General features: G+C 50.7%; 1 protein-coding gene across 4 annotated transcripts in view; it reads right to left on the reverse strand.

Moving 5' to 3' along the window:
- The window catches only part of CDK2 (cyclin dependent kinase 2), a 161634-nt gene extending 143115 nt beyond the window's left edge, over window positions 1-18519 (reverse strand). For 2 of the 4 annotated variants that reach the window (XM_033935573.1, XM_033935570.1), the window contains exon 1: window positions 17911-18500. In XM_033935573.1, coding sequence (XP_033791464.1) covers window positions 17911-18026 — 116 coding nt within the window. In that variant the 5' untranslated portion in view covers window positions 18027-18500. Of the gene's footprint in view, window positions 1-17910 lie in introns of all 4 variants that reach the window. The other 2 variants (XM_033935571.1, XM_033935574.1) reach the window with 2 other exon arrangements.
- Between the last annotated feature and the right edge of the window lie 2006 nt (window positions 18520-20525).

The raw sequence follows: 20525 nt of genomic DNA on the forward strand, positions 1-20525 counted from the left end.
CCCCTCCCAGAAAAACAACACCCTCCCCAACCACCCCACTTCCCCCTACCCACCAGACACACCACAACACAACGGTTGCCACTTCCTGAAAGCAAGATACGCCCACCACAGGATCAGCAGGATATCCAGACACCAACCCCCCCCCCCCGACTCTCAACACCCGGCCTAGCCACACCCACCCACCAGCACTCCTAAACCAAACGAGCCCCCAATCAACAAACAACCAAAACCACTCACGCACTCCCATCCTTCCACTCCAGGAGATATCAAAAGCACCCCAACAACCCGGAACTCACGCCCCTAAAGAGGCCATAGCAAGTCCAACAGAAGTCCAAAGGGAGGCAGAGAAGTAGGTCCACGGAGGCGTCCCCGTAAGCCCCAGGCCCAAAGGCCAGAGCTCAAAAGGATCTCCAGCAATGCAGCAGCAGGGTCTTCAAATGCTAGGAGGAAGCAGCAGGAAGATGTTCATCAACAAATCTCTGAGCGGCCTCAGGAGAGTCAAAATGGTGAGCTGAGCCAGAGAATATCACCCGCAAGCATGCCGGGTATTGCAAAGAAAAAGGAACATGGCGGCGAACCAGTGCAGAGCAAAGAGGAGAAAACTTGCGACGAGCTTGGGAAACCTCCGCAGAGTAGTCTTGAAAACAGAGGATGGAGATGTTGTTATATTGCAGCTTCTTCCCTTGCCTCAAAGCTCGAAGCACCTCCATCTTGTGCCGGTAATTCAAAATCCTGCAGATCACCACCCGCGGACGGTCTGCGCCGTCTCTTCGCCGTCCCAAACGATGAGCTTGTTCGATATGCAGGGGACCCAATTTTTGCGGGAAAGCCAGGGACTCCGTCAGCCAGTGCTCCAAGACGTCCCCCAGGTCGCTCTCCGCAATAGACTCCTGCAGGCCGACGAACCTCAAGTTGTTCCGGCGGGACCAGTTTTCAAGGTACTCCACCTTGGCCTTCAGCGCTGCCAGAGAGGAAGCCTGCACCCCCTGCTCCTGAGTCAGCCGGAGAACCGAATCCTCTGCATTGCTGACCCTCTGCTGGGTATCCCAGATCTCGGAGGTGAGGGCAGCAAAACGTTGGTCCATCGAGTCCAATTTGTCTAGGATCCGCTGCAGTTTGGCGCCGAGCGTGCCCTCCAGTGCGGCCTGCACCTCCGCCGACACCTCTGCAATCCAAAGCGAGGTGGGGGACTCCGGCGAGGAAGGAGCCACGGGCGCCGCCATCTTGGTGTCCAGCGGCTTCCCTCGCTCGCAGCTCTTCGCCGGCGTCTTAGCGGCCATCCCTCCGTCACCCGCAGGAAAAATCGGCTCAAGGTCCGATCGCGGCGATCCCACAGCCAGGGGGAGCAGTGTCTGGGTAAATGTGCCAATTAGTTTAAAAAGCTGCGGCGGGCGTATCAGAGCTGTAAAGCACCCAACCTCACAGCCCCATGCTTCCGCCGGAAGTCATTCACTCTATAATGCTAAGAAAAGTATCTATGGATGACCACGAAGCCAACTGACAAATCTCCTCCAGAATGAAATGTGAGACTCTGCCCAAGAAGTCTACTGTGCTCGGGTGAAGTGAGCCTATAGAGCACATGTGTCAAACACAAGGCCCGCGGGCCAAATCCGGCCCGCCAGGCCTTGCAATGTGGCCCGCACCACGCTGTCATCACTGCACGCCGCTGCATTCCATCACAATGACGCGCGGTGACATAGGAGGCTTGTGATCTCGCCGGCCGTACTTGCTATCTATCTCCCCCCATCGACCGCCCCCCCCCAAGAACCTCCGACCGCCCCCCCAGCCGACCCGCGACCCCCCTGGCCGACCCCCACGACACCCCCACCCCCCTTCCCCGTACCTTTCTGTAGTTGGCCGGACAGACGGGAGCCAAACCCGCCTGTCCGGCAGGCAGCCAACGACGGAATGAGGCCGGATTGGCCCATCCGTCTCAAAGCTCCGCCTACTGGTGGGGCCTAAGGCGCCTGGGCCAATCAGAATAGACCCGGGAGCCTTAGGTCCCACCAGTAGGCGGAGCTTTGAGACGGATAGGCCAATCCGGCCTCATTCCGTCGTTGGCTGCCTGCCGGACAGGCGGGTTTGGCTCCGGTCTGTCCGGCCAACTACAGAAAGGTACGGGTAAGGGGGGTGGGGGTGTCGTTGGGGTCGGCCAGGGGGGTTTGCGTCGAAGGCAGGAGGGCCTGGGATCCCTCCTGCCCGTAATGTAGTGCGGGGTGGGGGTAGGGGGTCGCCGAGGTCAGGAGGGTTTGGGCTCCCTCCTGGCCCCGAACAACTAGCGGGGGGGGGGGGGGGTCGCCAGGGCCAGGAGGACTTGGGCTCCCTCCTGGCCCGATATTGTCGGGGAGTTGGGGAATCGGCGGGGCAAGAGGGCTTGGGCTCCTTTTTGCCCCGATCGTGTCGGGGAGTCGGGGGGGGGGGGGGCAAGAGGGCTTGAGTTCCCTCTTGCCCCGATCGTGTTGGGAGTCGGGGAGTCGGCGGTCCTTCGGGGTGGGGGTGCAGGTGCGTGCGAGCGGTCCTGCTTGGGGTGAATCGGACGTCGGGGGGGGGGGGAACTATGTAAAAAATAATACACAGCAGAAGCTGCCAGTTCCTGGCATAAAGTGTAGGCATAAAAATCGCAACAGAATCTGCTATCTGTACCCAGCCAGGCATTTATTGACTGACTTTTTCATTCTAACGCAGATTTCCAATAAACCACATCTTTTACTGCCAATATTGATCCCAAAATGTCCAGGAAAAGAAAAGTTGACGGTGAAGGCAGACAATTTAATGACAAATGGGAAAATGAATACATGTTTGTGCTTAGTGAGGGCAAACCAGTGTGTATATTGTGTTATGAGACAGTGTCGGTGATGAAAGAGTACAATATACGTCGTCATTTTCACACCAAACATAATGTTAAGTATGGCAAATATACTTTGGAAGAAAAGCATAAAATTGTTAAAGAACTAAAAGGCAAACTACAATCACAGCAGCAAATGTTTACAAAGGCTACAGCAAAAAATGATGCTTCAGTGAAAGCAAGCTTTATAGTGGCTGAAGAAATTGCCCGTACTTCAAGGTGTTTTTCAGAGGGTGCCTTTTTGAAGCAATGCATGCTAAAAGTGTGTGAGAAAGTATGCCCAGACCAGATAGCACAGTTACTTACCGTAACAGGTGTTATCCAGGGTCAGCAGGCAGATATTCTCACATGTGGGTGACGTCATCTACGGAGCCCCAGCGCGGACAGCTTTTCAAGCAAACTTGATTGAAGTTTCAAGTTTGCTACACTGCACCACGCATGTGCATGCCTTCTTGCCCACTAGAGGGCGCATCCCACCTCGTGGTCCTCAGTTCCATAACTAGCAAAGAAGCCATCCTCGGGGAGGCGGGCGGGTTGTGAGAATATCTGCCTGCTGTCCCTGGATAACACCTGTTACGGTAAGTAACTGTGCTTTATCCCAGGACAAGCAGGCAGCATATTCTCACATGTGGGTGACCTCCAAGCCAACCAAAAAAGGGCAGGTGGGAGGATGGCAATTAGGAAAACAGATTACGTAACACCGACTGGCCAAACCGGCCGTCGCTTCTGGACAAAATGTCCAGACAGTAGTGGGAGGTGAATGTATGAACCGAAGACCAAGTGGCAGCTTTACATATGTCCTCCATAGGAGTAGATCGGAGGAAAGCAACCGAAGCTGCCATCGTCCGGACCTTATGCCCCGTGACTCGACCCGGGAGCGTAAGACCAGCCTGAGCGTAGCAAAAAGAAATACATGCAGCCAACCAGTTGGACAAGGTGCGCTTGGAAACAGGATGTCCTAAACGATTAGGATCAAAGGACAAAAACAATTGAGGAACCTTCCTATGAGACCTGGTACGTTGGAGATAAAAAGCCAACGCCCTCTTACAGTCAAGCGTGTGGAGCGCCGTCTCGCCAGGATGGGAGTGGGGCTTAGGAAAGAGCACAGGAAGGACAATGGACTGATTGAGGTGGAAATCAGACACAACTTTAGGTAAAAATTTAGGATGGGTGCGGAGAACCACCTTGTCATGATGGAACACAGTGAAAGGCGGGTCCACAACCAAAGCTTGCAACTCACTAATCCGTCGAGCAGATGTGAGGGCAATCAGAAATACCACCTTCCAAGTAAGAAATTTCAGGAGAGACTTGTCGATAGGCTCAAAGGGAGGTTTCATCAGTTGAGCTAAGACAACATTCAAATCCCAAACGACAGGAGGAGGCTTCAGAGGGGGGACAAACATTGATTAGACCCTTCATGAAACGCGTCACCAGAGGATGAAGCGAAAGAGAACGTCCGTCCAAGTGCCGATGGAAAGCCGAAATGGCACTGAGATGTACCCGGACAGATGTCGTCTTCAGGCCGGAATTAGACAAATGTAACAAATAGTCCAGTACCGAAGACACCGGGACCGAATCCAGATCCAGATGACGCGAGGAACACCAGGAGGAAAACCTGGTCCACTTCTGGGAATAACAAAGCCTGGTCGAGACCTTGCGCGAGGCTTCCAAAACTTCCCGCACCGACTGAGAAACCGGAACCGAAATCAAGGGGAAAGGAACCAAGCGGTCAGGTGTAACGACTGAAGATTGGGATGCAACAGCGAACCCCGACTCTGAGATAGCAGAGAGGGAAACACAGGCAGAAGCAGAGGCTCCCTGACACTGAGTTGAAGAAGCAGGGAGAACCAGTGTTGACGAGGCCACCGAGGCGCAATGAGAATCATGTAATGTAATGTAATTTATTTCTTATTTCTTATATACCGCTACATCCGTTAAGTTCTAAGCGGTTTACAGAAAATATACATTAAAATTATAAGAAAGAAAGGTACTTAGAAATTTCCCTTACTGTCCCGAAGGTTCACAATCTAACTAAAGTACCTAAAGAGTAATAGAGAAGTGAGAAGTAGATATAGAGGAAAATTAATCAAGTAAACTTTCTAACAAGACTATTTTGAACTAAGTACAGAATTCTGGTGAATTTTAAATAATAGAAATAGAACAAAACAAAAACAAGTGGCAAAACAATGAATAAGATTAAAAATAATTCATAAACTGGAAAAAATAAAACATTATTTTCAATCCATTGTTTCAACTTCGGTGATGAAGTGGAGCAAGTAAGATTTGGAGGTTCCCAAAGAAAGGACTTCTTTAGGGAAGAGGCTTGGTTTATAGACCCAGGATGTCCACGTCTCCTCCTCTGCGATGGTCTCCTTCATGCAATCCTCCCCTTGTCACATTGCCCGTGCTCCAGCTGCCATCCTGAACGGCTGCTTCAAGGAGACTGTTCCAGATGAGGCCTGTGGTGATTGCCAAAGTTCCTCTTCTGTGGAAATGCTGCCCGGTGTCGATCTCGGTGTGCGTTGGTGCCGCAGGAGCTGTGGCTGACAGGGAACCCCCTGCCTTGCTGTAGCTGTGTTCCCCAAACTCCACAAACAAAATAGTGGCTCTGGATGATTTGAGACGAACCAACGTCCTCAAGATCAGGGGAAAAGGAGGAAACGCATAAAGGAACCTCCCTCCCCAGTCGAGAAGAAAGGCGTCCGCTTCCAGAAGGTCCGGGGAGTACATCCGAGAACAATACAGGGGTAGTTTGCGAGTCTCCGGGGAGGCAAACAGATCCACCTGTGGAGTCCCCCAGCGGTCGAAGACCTCGCGCAGGACTCTGGAGTTGAGTGACCACTCGTGCGGCTGGAGAAGCCGACTGAGTTTGTCTGCCAAGCAGTTCTGTTCCCCCTGGATATAGACCGCCTGTAGGAAGATGTTCTGGGAGATCGCCCATTCCCAAAGGCGCAGAGCTTCCCAGCAAAGGGACCACGAGCCTGTCCCACCTTGCTTGTTCACATAATACATGGCCACCTGGTTGTCCGTTCGCACGAGGACTACCTGATCGCGGAGCAGGTGGCAGAAAGCTCGAGCCGCCAGAAAGATGGCGCGAAGCTCCAACACATTGATGTGACAGCGTCGGTCCTCCACCGACCACAGGCCTTGGGTCCGCAGACCGTCGAGATGGGCCCCCCACGCGTACTCCGAGGAGTCCGTGGTCAGAACCTTGCGATGCAGAGGGACGAGAAAGAGCAAACCCCCGGAAAGATTCGAAGAGTCGGTCCACCAACGGAGCGAGCGTCTCAAAGAAGGAGTCACCGTTATGCGAGAAGAGACAGGATCGCACTCCTGGCGCCACTGAGAGGCCAGAGTCCACTGAGGAATTCTCATGTGCAGTCTGGCGAACGGCGTGACGTGGACCGTAGAAGCCATGTGGCCCAGAAGCATCATCATGCGCTGAGCCGACACCATCGGCAGCTGAAGGATCAGACGACCCAACCGAACCAAAGCCTCCAACCGCGGAGGAGGGAGGAATGAACGGAGGCGAACAGTGTCCAGCACTGCGCCTATAAACTGAAGTGATTGGGTCGGGCATAATTGTGACTTGGGAAAGTTCACTTCGAACCCTAGTCGTTGAAGGAAGGCGATAGACTGTAGGGTCGCTGAGATAACCCCTTCCCTGGTCGGGGCCTTGATCAGCCAATCGTCCAGGTAAGGGAAGACCTGAAACCCCCGAGACCTTAGAGCTGCAGCGACTACCACCATACATTTCGTGAAGACTCAAGGGGACGAGGCCAGGCCGAAGGGGAGGACCCTGTACTGCAGGTGTAGCTCGCCCACCTGGAACCGTAAGAATTTGTGGAAAGCGGGATGCACCGGAACATGGGTGTACGCTTCCTTCAGGTCCAGGGAGCACATCCAGTCCCCTTCCTCCAAGAGAGGATATAATACCGGAAGTGACAACATCCGGAACTTCTCCCGGACCAGGAACTTGTTGAGCTTCCTGAGGTCTAGAATGGGGCGTAAGTCCCCGGTCTTCTTTGGGACCAAAAAGTAACGGGAGTAAAACCCCCGCCCCCGCTGGTCGGAGGGTACAGGTTCCACCGCCCGAAGCCTCAACAAGGCCCTGGCCTCGGCCATGAGGACGGGGAGCTGGGTCCGGTTGTATGGGCAAGCCCCCGGTGAATGTTCTGGCGGCGCAGAGCAAAAGTTGAGAGAGTAGCCCTCGGAGACGGTCCGGAGCACCCAAGCGTCGGATGTTATCTCGGTCCAGGCCGCGTAAAAGGACCGGAGTCGACCCCCTATGGGAAGGGGGTCCGGCGCGATGGCGGAGGGGGGCCGGCCCATCCGCCTATCCCGTCAAAAGGACGGCGCTGGCTTGGCAGGACCCTGCGCTGGAGTTTTGGTTTGTCCCCCTCTGCCCTGTCGAGGGGGGCGCCGAGGCGGTGGCCTTGAAAAAGCCGGGGTCGACTTTTGAGGGTACCGCCTCGGAGGAGGCCGGAAGGGTTTCTGCGGCGTGGCTCGAGGTTTCGGACGGACCAAGGAGGCTAACGAGCGCTCCTGTTCCGAGAGCCGTTTGGTCACCGCCTCCAGGGATTCATCGAATAATTCGGACCCCAAGCAAGGCAAGTCCGCAAGGCGTTCCTGCAGGTTTGGGTCCATATCGAGGGTGCGTAGCCACGCCAACCGGCGCATAGCTACCGCAAAGGCCGACACCCTCGATACCAGCTCAAACATATCATACACCGCATGAAAAAGGTACAAACGCAATTGAGACAGGTTGGACATAAACCTGTCGAACCCTTCCTTGCGGGAGTCCGGCAAGGCCTCACGATATTGGGGCAGATCCTTTCCATGCCCCGCAGATAGGAGGAAAAGGTAAAGGCATAATTCAACACCCTGGTTGCCATGAAGGAATTGGCATAGAGGCGACGACCAAACTTGTCAAGGGTCCGACCCTCCCTGCCGGGCGGAACCGCCGCAGAAACCCGGGAGGGTTGCGTCTTTTTGAGCGCAGACTCGACCAGTAGAGACTGGTGGGAGAGTTGAGCCTTCTCAAACCCCTTGGGTGGTATCGTCCTGTACTTTGACTCCATCTTAGACAGCACCGCTGTGACTGTAAGAGGTGAAGTCAGGTTCTTAAGCAAGGTCTGATGAAGGACCTTATTCAGGGGCAGCCGAGGGGATTCCCTTGGGGGAGTAGGAAGGTCCTGCTCCTAGAGGAACTCTTTAGTATATTGCGACCCAGCCATGAGGTCCAGGCCCAAGGCACGCGCCATGTCCTGCACAAAGCTGGAGGAGGACGGCCTGGCAGGCGGGGAGGGAGTTCTCGACCTCTCCGCCGAACAAAAGGGGGACGCCTCGTGAGAATAACGTGGCTCCCTACCGGACCCCGAGCCCCATGAGGCCAGATCTAATGGTCTCGAGGGGGTCGGGGAACGTCTCCGCCTCGAAGAACCCCTGGGAGACGTCCCAGGCGTCCGAGGGACCGAGGCACGCCCCCTTTTCCTCGGCAAGGAGTCACGAGAACCCCCTCTCGCAGGGGAACGGAGAAGCCTCGGGTTATCGAGACGAAGCTCCGAAACCCGCAAGGCCTCGCCCCCGAGCGGCAAGGAGCGACCACGTCGCCGAGGAGAGCCTCGCGAACGCTTCGGCTTCCTCGGGCGACGCCTCGCCCGAGGCCGGCCCGAGGGCGAGGAACCCCGGGAGGACCTCGAGGAGGAGGAGGAGGAAATTCGTCTCACTCTGTGTACCTTATCCCGGGGCCGTACGCTGCTCTCAGGCGGGGCCCCCGAGGTCGAGGGCAAGGTCGAGGCCGAGGTCGGTGGTGCCCCGGTAGCAGAGACCGAGGTCGCCGAGGTCGGTGCCCCTGAGGTCAAAGCAGTCGAGGTCGCAGCCCGCTGCAGTTGTTCGAGGGCGCCAGACAGCTCCAAGGAAATCAATGCTCGGAGCAGGTCCGAGGCCGGGGGATGCTCCCTGGAGGGCGACCTCGGTCTCGAGTATTCCCTCGGGGCATTAGTGGCCGGAGTCCTGGGCGGGGCCGAGGACAACCCACCCGCCGCAGAGGAGCTCGAGGATGGCTTCTTCGATGACCCTGGAGTCGGGGATGGAAAAGAGGACTTACCCGAGGCAGGTTTGGTCACAGGCGTCGGCTTCGAGGTCGAGGGACGCGGCGAAGCCGAAGGCGCCGAGGTCAAGGCCGGGGCCGAGGCCGAGGCTTTCCCGGGCGCGGAGTCAACTGCGAAAAGCTCCGCCATCCTGGTGCGGCGTCGACGGAGCGCTCTGGCCTGAAAAGTGGAACACCGATCGCAGGAATTAGTCGGATGCTCGGGTCCAAGGCAGAGCAAGCACCACCGGTGGGGGTCAGTGATGGATAGTAACCGCTCACACCGGGTGCATTTCTTAAAGCCCGTCAAGGGATGGGACATGAAAAGAAAAAATGGGCCAGGAACGAACGATGTCCCGCGGCCGCGGCTCCCGGGAGCCCCCGGAGCCGAACGGAAGAAATAAACTTTTTTTTTTTTTTTTCGACGATAAACGACGGCCAAGAAGGAAAAACAACAAATAAAGCACAGCGACCGAGCTAAATAACCCAGACGCGGTGTCAGAAGGCAGAAAAATAGGAGCTCAATTTCCACAGGGCTTCTGGCTCCGCGGAAAAAACTGAACTGAGGACCACGAGGTGGGATGCGCCCTCTAGTGGGCAAGAAGGCATGCACATGCGTGGTGCAGTGTAGCAAACTTGAAACTTCAATCAAGTTTGCTTGAAAAGCTGTCCGCGCTGGGGCTCCGTAGATGACGTCACCCACATGTGAGAATATGCTGCCTGCTTGTCCTGGGATAATACTGTTTTGCTTGATAGCATGTGAGTTGGTTAACAGCACTGTTAAGGAAAAGATTGTTCCACTCATTTTAAATTCACATTTCTGGTTAACATTGTCAGTTTATGACTGTTCAGTAAACCATTCGGCCCGCGATTTAGGCTGGATTTTAGACTTTGGCCCCTTCTCTGATTGAGTTCGACACCCCTGCTATAGAGAATGCAGGGAAGGCTCCCTCACAAGCACTTACAGTAACAAGTAGCATCCCTGATCCAACAATCCACCATACCTTTTGAAGCAATCATGCCACAGTTAGGGTCCCTGAAAAGCACAAACAAATAATCCAATTGCTGAAACTCATTTGTGGACTAAAGGTCCTGGAGCACCAGCTAACAGCCAAACAACATAGCAAATGAAACACCCTAGGATAAGAACATAGGAGAGGCAGACCAGACAAAAACATACAGTGCAAAAGACTTTAATTCAACCAGAATATATGCTTGACATAGCCACATTTCAACTGAAGGCTGCATCAGAGGCAAAAACTAGAGAAGTATACAACCATAAAACACACTTCTCTCTAGAGTAACAGAGCAATAGCAGTAATTCTGCAGCAAATCTCCACAATATCTCCAGCAAGAGTGATCACTGCATCCCAAAAATGAGAAAGGGATACTTGCAGGACTAGGTGTTGAGCTCAGAGATGTGCCATAATGAAGAAATAACCACCATGAACACCAACTTTAACGTAAAGTTTTTCAAGGTAACTTCATGAAGAGGCTCAGGGTGTGTGTCTGCAAAGCATAGAGGATAAGATTGGAACGCCATTCTGGACAAGGACAATGGAAAGGTGGCTTAAACCAACTGATCCCCACAGAAAATAAAGCTACAGAAGAAGTGACATCAGCAATGGCAACATAGAGTTGATACTCTGATCAGTCTCACCTCTAATCTTTCCCTCCCCCTCACACCGCCAAAGTCTAATTTTACCAAATTTATGGCAACTCAAAAGAGGTTGGAAATATCAAGATTTGCTATCCCTCAACATGATAAAGTGGATGCCAAGTCTAGAATACATGAAAGAAACATTTCAAAAATGGTGCCTCTGACTCATAACAAGGAGACAGATTGGAAGTGGAGCAATTGAGTGGCGCAGTCACTAAAATATGATATGAAATGCTGGATGGCTGAAATAAACTCTGAACTTCACCTAGCCCGGCAAGATTTTAAATGATCCCTTAAGGTCTTAAAAAAAAAAAAAAAAAGAAGTTCAAGTGATGGGAAATAAACAGGAAGAGATGGAGGGTAGAATAGTGAGCTGTGAGGCAGAAATGGAAATGCTGAAGTCTGGGTATGAATCTCAGAACACAGATCTTAAAACATTATGGGACTGAACTGAGGACTTGGAAAATAGATGCAGGTGACAAAGATAAGAGGGGTTCTGGAGGAACAATCCTACTAAGACAGCGTTGCATTGGTGCAAGAGCTTGCCATTTTCTTGCTCACTATCTGTGGGATATTCTGAGACTCTGGAGAATCCCACCAAGGCTGAAAGAGCTCATCAGGCGTTGGCTGCAAAGATCAATCAACCCAGAGACATCACTATTTGTCTCCATAATTTTGTGCTTAAAGAAAAAGGTTTACGACTGCAGCTAGAAAGTTTGGAAAGATCCAGTTGAAATCACTATAACTGGAAATCTATCAGGATCTTTCTATAATCAAACTAGAGAAATAAATCTTTCTATAATCAAACTATAATCAAAGGAGAAATAAATTTGGAGAAATTGTGCCTTTTCTAAGATTGGTGGATAAAAAGTGGGCATTCCCATTTTGTTTGATCTTTACTTTTAATAGCTTCTCCAAAAAGCAATGTTACTTACCGTAACAGTTGTTATCCAGGGACAGCAGGCAGCTATTCTCACTAGTGGGAGACATCATCCGATGGAGCACCGATGCGGACGTCTCACAAGCCTACTTGCTTGTAGAAACTTTAGAAGTTTCGAGTCGCCCACACCGCGCATGCGCGAGTGCCTTCCCGCCCGATGCACCGAGCGTGTCTCCTCAGTTCAGATAGCAAGCAGAGAAGCCAAACCAGGGGAGGTGGGTGGGACGTGAGAATAGCTGCCTGCTGTCCCTGGATAACAACTGTTATGGTAAGTAATATTGCTTTATCCCAGGACAAGCAGGCAGGTATTCTCACTAATGGGTGACCTCCAAGTTAACCACAATGGGATGGTGGGAGAGTTGGCAATTTAGGAGAATAAATTTTGTAATACTGTTTGGCCAAACTGTCCATCCCGTCTGGAGAAAGTATCCAGACAATAATGAGAAGTGAGGTATGAACCGAGGACCAAGTAGCAGCCTTTGAAATCTCCTCAATCGGTGTCGATCTGAGGAAGGCTACAGAGGCTGCCATTGCTCTGACCTTATGGGCTGTGACTTTACTGTGAAGGGGTAATCCAGCCTGGGCATAGCAGAAAGAGATACAAGCCGCTATCCAGTAGGAGATGGTGCGCTTAGAGATAGGGTGTCCCAACTTGTTCGGATCAAAGGAGATGAAAAGTTGAGGAGCAGTTCTGTGTGGCTTGGTGCGTTCCAGGTAGAAAGCCAAAGCACGCTTTCAGTCCAGAGTATGAAGAGCTGATTCTCCAGGGTGAGAATGAGGTTTTGGAAAAAACACTGGAAGAACAATGGATTGATTCAGATGAAAATCCGAGACCACTTTGGGGAGGAATTTTGGATGAGTGCGAAGAACCACCCTGTCATGATGAAACACTGTAAAAGGGGGATCCGCAACCAAAGCTTGAAGCTCACTGACTCGACGAGCAGAAGTGAGGCCAATGAGAAACACCACTTTCCAAGTGAGATACCTCAGAGGAGCCTTGTTAAGAGGTTCAAATGGAGGCTTCATAAACTGAGAATGAACAACATTGAGATCCCAAACCACTGGAGGCGGTTTGAGAGAAGGATTAACATGGAAAAGTCCTTTCATGAATCTGGAAACCACAGTTTGAGCAGCGAGAGATTTCCCTTGAAGAGGCTGATGGAAAGCAGCAATCGCACTTAAATGGAGTCGGATCGATGTAGACTTGAGGCCAGAATGAGATAAGTGCACAAGATAATCCAAAACAGAGGACAAGGAGGCATGTTGAGGCTCCTTATGATGAGAAACACACCATGGGGAAAATCTAATCCATTTTTGGGAATAGCATTGTCTGGTAGCAGGCTTCCGGGAAGCTTCTAAAACATCCCTCACAGCTTGGGAAAACTGAAGGGGTTTTACGTTGAGAGGAACCAAGCTGTCAGGTGTAGGGACTGCAGGTTGGGATGAAGTAGAGATCCCTGATGCTGCGTAAGCAGAGAAGGAAACACTGGTAGAAGGAAGGGCTACCTGCTGCTCAGCTGAAGTAGAAGGGAGTACCAAGGTTGTCTGGGCCAACGGGGAGCAATCAGAACCATGTTGGCCCGGTCGGACCTGAGCTTGACCAGAGTCTTTTGAATGAGAGGAAACACATATAGAAAGAGATTCCTCCAGTCCAGAAGAAAAGCATCTGCCTCAAGGCGGAGAGGAATGTAGATCCTGGAGCAGAACTGAGGCAGTTTGAAGTTGTGGGGGGCTGCAAAGAGGTCTATCTGAGGTGTTCCCCACAGAGAGATGTGATGAAGGGGCATGGAATGGAGAGTCCATTCGTGAGGCTGTAGAAGACGACTCAAGTTGTCCGCTAAGGCATTGTCCGCCCCCTGAATGTAGACAGCTTTGAGGAAGATGTTGTGGCGAATTACCCAATCCCAAACTTTCAGAGCTTCCTGACAGAGGGAGGCAGATCCCGTGCCGCCTTGTTTGTTGACATAATACATTGCGACCTGATTGTCCATTCGAATGAGGACTACACGGTCGTGAAGTAGATGCTGAAAAACATTGAGAGCGTTAAAAATCGCCCTGAGTTCCAGTAGATTGATGTGACACAGGATTGATGTGACACAGGCCACCCGCACTGGTCCAATAGCCTTGAGTGTGCAGACCATCCAGATGAGCCCCCCAAGCATAGGTCGAGGAGTCGGTCATGAGAACCTTTTGATGGGGAGGCATGTGAAACAGCAAACCTCTGGAGAGATTGGAAGAGAGCATCCACCAGCGAAGAGACTGTGTCAGAGCAGGAGTGACCTGAATGTGGCGAGTCAGAGGGTCGGATACCTGCGTCCATTGAGATGCTAGGGTCCACTGAGGAATTCTGAGGTGAAGTCTGGCAAAAGGAGTCACGTATACTGTAGAGGCCATGTGGCCCAGAAGAACCATCATGTGTCTCGTCGAAATGGACGGGCGAGAGGACACTGAATGACAAAGACGAAGAAGGTCATCCAGGCGTTGCGGAGGAAGGAAAGCCCTGAGTTGAATGGTATCCAGAACAGCTCCAATGAAGGAAAGAGTCTGGGAAGGTTGCAGATTGGATTTTGGGAAGTTGATCTCGAACCCCAGACTCTGCAGGAACCAGATTGTCCTTTGGGTCGCCTGGACGACTCCCTGAGATGTGGAATCCTTGATGAGCCAGTCGTCAAGGTAGGGAAACACCTGAAGACTGTGGTTCCTGAGTGCTGCGGCCACTACAACCATGCACTTGGTGAAGACTCTGGGAGACGAAGCCAGGCCGAAAGGAAACACTCGGTATTGAAGATGATGCTTATGCAAAGGAAGCCAGAGGGACTCAGCAGGTGGTTGAGGGAGATGCATCGTCTCCAAATATTCCTTGGAAAATTTGGACCCCATGTCCAGGGTAATGTCCAGATCTACAGCCATCTGTCGAAGGAAAGAGGAAAAAGACAGCTTGTCAGCCAGAGCAGGACCTCGAGAAGAACTCGAGGACGACGAGGCCTCCGGGTCCAACGAAGCCGGAGATTGGCAGGGAGAAAAAGATCCCAAAGTGTCCTCGAGCTCTGGTAGAGGAGGAGGTGAAGACTCCTGAGGCAAATATTCGATGAAAGGCTGCTTTCAATGAGGCCAGTCATGCCACGATGAATGCCTAGAGCGATGGTCAGAACTGTGCCTGGAAATCGGCCTCGATCGTCGAGGCGAGCGAGGCACAGACGAGGCTTCCAGCAAGTGAATGGGGCTGGAGGCGGTGGATCGAAGCAGAGGTGGCTGAGTAGACGCACCGCAAGGCACCCGCCAAGCCTTGAGGCTCGGCATCGATGGCATCGGGTCTGGAGGAGGCCCTCGCAGAGACTCGGCTCCTGGCATCGAGGGAGTCGGTTCCAACGGAGGCATTCGCAAAGACTCTGCTCCTTGCATCAAGTGAATCGGTTCCAATGGAGGCATGGGCAAAGACTTTGCTCCTTGCGATGCATGCATCGATGCCAGACCAGACACTCGCAGAGACTCGGCTCCCTGCAGCGAGAGTGTACGACGTGGAGGCACCGGAGGTGGCTCGACCTCGCGGGAGGCCTCCGCGTGCCCATGCTGGATTTGGGATAGAAGCTTCGGCCTCATAGTAGTAAAGAGCTCGATGAACTGCTTCTCTAGCAAGGTCTGGAACGACACCGGCAAGGAGGGATCCGCATCCGCAATGGGACCTCCTGCACAGACCTCGGGATCCCTGGCACCCAGGTGCTTGGACTTAGAAGCCTTGGGCACCTTGAGGACCACAGGGGGAATGGGCTGCTTAGCTACCTGACTTGAGGAGACAGAGGAAGGCACCGCAGCAGGGGTGAAGCCGGCACAAACGAAGCAGGCTTGAGGAGACTCCTGACCAGGATGCATGAGGCTTAAGGAAGCCTAATGAGCTGCAGAAAAGAATACTCATTCATTCCATTTTCTATACTGTTCTCCCAAAGGTGGAAGCGTGCTGTAAGTGTGGAGCAAGGCCGGCACGATTTCGGAAGGTGTTGAGGCCCGAGACACTGAAGGCAGCGTCGATGAGGGTCCGTCAGCAAAATCGCGCATTGGCACTTGGACACACTTCTTAAAACCGGTGATAAGCCGGGGCATAGGCCGAAAAAGCTCCGCCGCTAGGTCGAAGCCGCAGGGCTGCGGCCATGTGGCCTGCCCAGTCGAACGGAAGGAAAAAATATATATATTATTAAAAAAAAACAATATAACACGATGAAAATCAACGATAATGAGTAAAAGAATCCAAAACCGCGGACTTAGAAGACACAAGGGAAGTTACTTCACACAGAAAGTCGAAAGCGGACTTCTCAGCTCCGTGGAAAAGTAAGAACTGAGGAGACGTGCCTGGTGCATCGGGCGGGAAGGCACTCGCGCATGCGCAGTGTGAGCGACTCGAAACTTCTAAAGTTTCTACAAGCAAGTATGCTTGTGAGACGTCCGCATCGGGGCTCCGTCGGATGACATCACCCACTAGTGAGAATACCTGCCTGCTTGTCCTGGGATAAAGGTTTCTTCCCCTGCAACGGCATAGTCAGCCTTGCATCAGCTGAAAGTTGATGATCTTCCAGAAGAGGTGATGGTTGAGATGAAAAAGCGTAAATAGTCCTCCTCCCACACAGAAACTATATAATCGCAGCCGTAATACTACTACTGATGGCAGCATAGTGACTGATCCTCACAGATTTTGCTTCTTTTTTGGATGCGATTAATGGACTAAGAGGAATTACTCAGTTTTAGAAGACAGAGGCGATTTGGGGATATAGTGTTAAGGAATGCTGATGAATGTGTGTATATGATTCTATTTCACATCTGAATGCATGTTATCTATTTTACTGAATTTACACTAAGTAAGAATTTTTGAATGTTTAATATATTAAGGTATTATCAAGCTTCTTTACAGTTAAATAGAGAATCAAGAGGCTGAATGTTTTATGAAATTCCCTAATTGATTTATATTGGTAACAGGTATTCTACTTCCGGATCTTAAACTTTATCATAGTTTGTTTGGGTTATGTAATATTCAGCATACAAACATTCACCAAAACCCTAGGTGGGGAGTCCTAGAGCACTTGATATGGAATGACCCTAATGAGAACAAAGACAAATCATTCCTCAACCTAGGGGTAGGATCAAAAGATGCCTGAACCCAATAGGTGCTACTGATGTTTGCTGTTCAGGCAGCGGGAAAACTCCACAATACCAATGCATCCTCAGTCTGCTGCAGCTCCTGAAGCCATCAGGATTGAAGTTGATGGACTTGACTTCTCTGCGCCTAAAATGTGTTTGCACTGCTTTTCTTATGGGTCTGTGCAGCATGGTATTGCTACACCTTAAGCCATCGGGGGTTTTAAAGGGATATATCAGGAAAAATTACCAAAGCAAAATTAAATGGCTCAATTGTGAAAAAGAAGTCCCTGACCAGGATGCATGAGGCTTAAGGAAGCCTAATGAGCTGCAGAAAAGAATACTCATTCATTCCATTTTCTATACCATTCTCCCAGAGGAGCTCAGAACAGTTTACACAAATGTATTCCCTCTCTGTCCCAACAGGCTCACAATCTATATCTAATGTACCTGGGGCAATGGGGGAGGGGGATTAAGTGCCTTGTCCAGGGTCACAAGGAGCAGCGTAAGTTTGAACTCACTCTTTATACTTCAATACCAAAAAACTAACAGGAAATTAAAAGAGAGAGAAAAAAGATGATGATCTGGCCCCCAAAAAAGAGAGCAACGCACTAAAAGACGCACTAAAAATTAAGACACGAGCTAAAGAAAAAAGAAAGCATTAAAAACACACACATCCTCTCGGCTCCACAGAAGAGTGACCAGTTCTCACGCTGGACGCCACTGGATTACATCACCATCAGTCAAAGTGACATCATCCTGCTTGTCCTCTGGAACAAAAAAACCAGCGACGCTACAATAGTAGCAAGAACATCTACTGTACCTATTTTCATAAGTTTGTTTTTAATATATCACCTTTCATTAGACATCAACAAAACAATGCACAAAAAACCCCCAAAACAAACCAGAAAACCAGGAGATAGCACATAGAAAAAGAATAAAAGTACTGTAGAGAGTAGAAAAGGCATAGATAAGGACAAAGTCAGATACTGAATGCTGCTAGCCCATTTTAATACACAAATTATAAATAAGCCTGTGGATACCAATTTAAAAAACTTGGGCTAGTATAGCCAAAGACTCCACAAAGGACACTATACAGTTTACAGCAAATAAAACAAGGCAAATCCCAGGGAAGACTCAAACGGTTCGATTCCCAGCCTCCTCACTAATCCGCAAACCATCGAGAACCCCCACCCCCACCCCGAATACAAAACCAACGTAATCTCCGCACCACTCCCACAGGCACTCACGTATCAAGGCGAATCTTCTTGAGCGCCACTACCTCCCCGGTGACTTTGTTTTTGGCTTTATACACCACCCCGTAGGTGCCCTCGCCAATTTTCTCCACCTTCTGGAAGTTCTCCATGGCGGAACGGCACAGTCCCGGGGTGGGGAAGGGGGGAAGGGAGGCAGGACGCACGCGCGCTCTCGTCTTCAGACCGTTCGCTTTTCCCGCCTTACGGCGCAAACTCCCACTCCACGCTCCCCTATTGGCCGACCTCAGTTCCGCGATCCGATCCAGCTCGCGCTCCTTACGTCATCAGTCCGCGACTGTGAACATTGTAGCACCCCATTTTTTTGTGTTCTGATGCTTCGATTGTTTTTCTTTTCATTTATTTTTTTTAAGAAGTAATATATTATTATTCTCTCAATTCGTTTAGCAACTGTCTTCTTGCTGCTTTCCGCGTTCTCTTATTAATTAGAGACTCTTACGTGAACAGACAAGCTGAATGATGCCACATAGTGGTTGACTCTATCTCCCAAGTCTGCGCGAAAAGGGGAGGGAAGACGTAGCATCTTGCAGGAGACGTTCCCTAGGCGGGGTGTTTGCTGCTGGTATTGGGGGTTGGGTTGGGGGTTTTTTAAGTATGAGGTTCCGTTTGCACGTGTAAAGCAGCCTATCATAGACCAAGTTCTATTTATAACTATATGACGTAACCTGCAGTGGGCGGTTTTATTCAAAGTGCTCTGTATTTTAAAACGGTACCACAGCATATATGTTTGAAAATTCTCCCATGCATATTTGCGGAGGTGACGTTAGAAGAGTTGACTGCGGCTTGCATATATAAAAAGCAAACTTACATGTGCAACTTGCCATGTACATATAAATGGTAATTTTAAGAAAAGGTTCTACTTATATATGACTGTCTCTGGCTAAATATGACATTAAAGTAACCAGAAACAAAATAGGAGGTTTTAATGAATTCTATTATAGCAAAAACAATTTATAATACAACAGTCCAAAACCATCCTTTTAGATAACAAAAAAGTTACAGAAGTTCAAACATACAACTTTTTCAGAATAAGAACATAGAATTGCTGTACTGGGGCAAACCTAAGGTCCGTCAAGCTCAATATCCTATTTCTAACAGTGGCTAACCCAGGTATCAAGTACCTAGCTAGATCCCATAAGAACATAAGAATTGGCACTGCTGAGTCAGACCAGTGGTCCATCATGCCCAGCAGTCCGCTTACGCGGCGGCCCTCTGGTCCAAGACCAGCACCCTAACTGAGACTAGCCCCACCAGCGCACGTTCCTGTTCAGCAGAAACTTGTCTAACTTTGTCTTGAATCCTTGGAGGGTGTTTTCCCCTATAACAGCCTCTGGAAGAGCGTTCCAGCTTTCTACCACTCTCTGGGTGAAGAAGAACTTCCTTACGTTTGTACGCAATCTATCCCCTTTCAACTTTAGAGAGTGCCCTCTTGTTCTCCCTACCTTGGAGAGGGTGAACAACCTGTCCTTATCTACTAAGTCTATTCCCTTCATTATCTTGAATGTTTCTATCATGTTCCCTCTCAATCTCCTCTGTTTGAGAGAGAAGAGGCCCAGTTTCTCTAATCTTTCTCTGTACGGCAGCTCCTCCAACCCCTTAACCATCTTAGTCGCTCTTCTCTGGACCCTTTCAAGTAGTACTGTGTCCTTCTTCATGTACGGCGACCAGTGCTGGACGCAGTACTCCAGGTGAGGGCGTACCATGGCCCGGTACAGCAGCATGATAACCTTCTCTGATCTGTTCGTGATCCCCTTTTTATCATTCCTAGCATTCTGTTTGCCCTTTTTGCTGCCGCCGCACATTGTGTGAACGGCTTTATTGACTTGTCGATCAAAACTCCCAAGTCCCTTTCCTGGGAGGTCTCTCCAAGTACCGCCCCGGACATCCTGTATTCGTGCATGAGATTTTTGTTACCGGCATGCATCACTTTACACTTATCCACGTTGAACCTCATCTGCAATGTCGATGCCCATTCCTTGAGCTTGATTATGTCACGTTGCAGATCTTTGCAGTCCCCCTGCATCTTTACTACTCTGGATAACTTTTTATCATCCGCAAATTTAATCACCTCGCTCGTCATACCTATGTCCAGATCATTTATAAAGATGCTAAAGAGCACGGGTCCAAGCACCGAGCCCTGCAGCACCCCACTGGTGACGCTCTTCCAGTCCGAGTATTTTCCATTTACCCCCACTCTCTGTTTCCTATGCTCCTGCCAGTTTTTAATCCACATGAGTATTTCACCCTCAATTCCATGGCTTGCAATTTTCCGAAGTAGTCATTCATGCGGAACCTTGTCGAACGCCTTCTGAAAATCCAGATATACAATGTCGACCGGATCGCCCTTGTCTATCTTTCTGTTTACTCCTCAAAGAAGTGCAGCAAGTTCGTCAAACACGATCTGCCTTTGCCAAAACCGTGCTGACTGGTCCTCATCAGCCCGTGTCCGTCAAGGTGATCAATGATGCTGTCCTTTATCAGTGACTCTACCATCTTTCCCGGTACCGAGGTCAGACTCACCGGTCTGTAGTTCCCCGGATCTCCCCTCGAACCTTTCTTGAAGATCGGTGTAACATTCGCCACCTTCCAGT

This window comes from Geotrypetes seraphini, chromosome 3, assembly GCF_902459505.1.
Source record: "Geotrypetes seraphini chromosome 3, aGeoSer1.1, whole genome shotgun sequence".
NCBI classification, from domain to species: domain Eukaryota; kingdom Metazoa; phylum Chordata; class Amphibia; order Gymnophiona; family Dermophiidae; genus Geotrypetes; species Geotrypetes seraphini.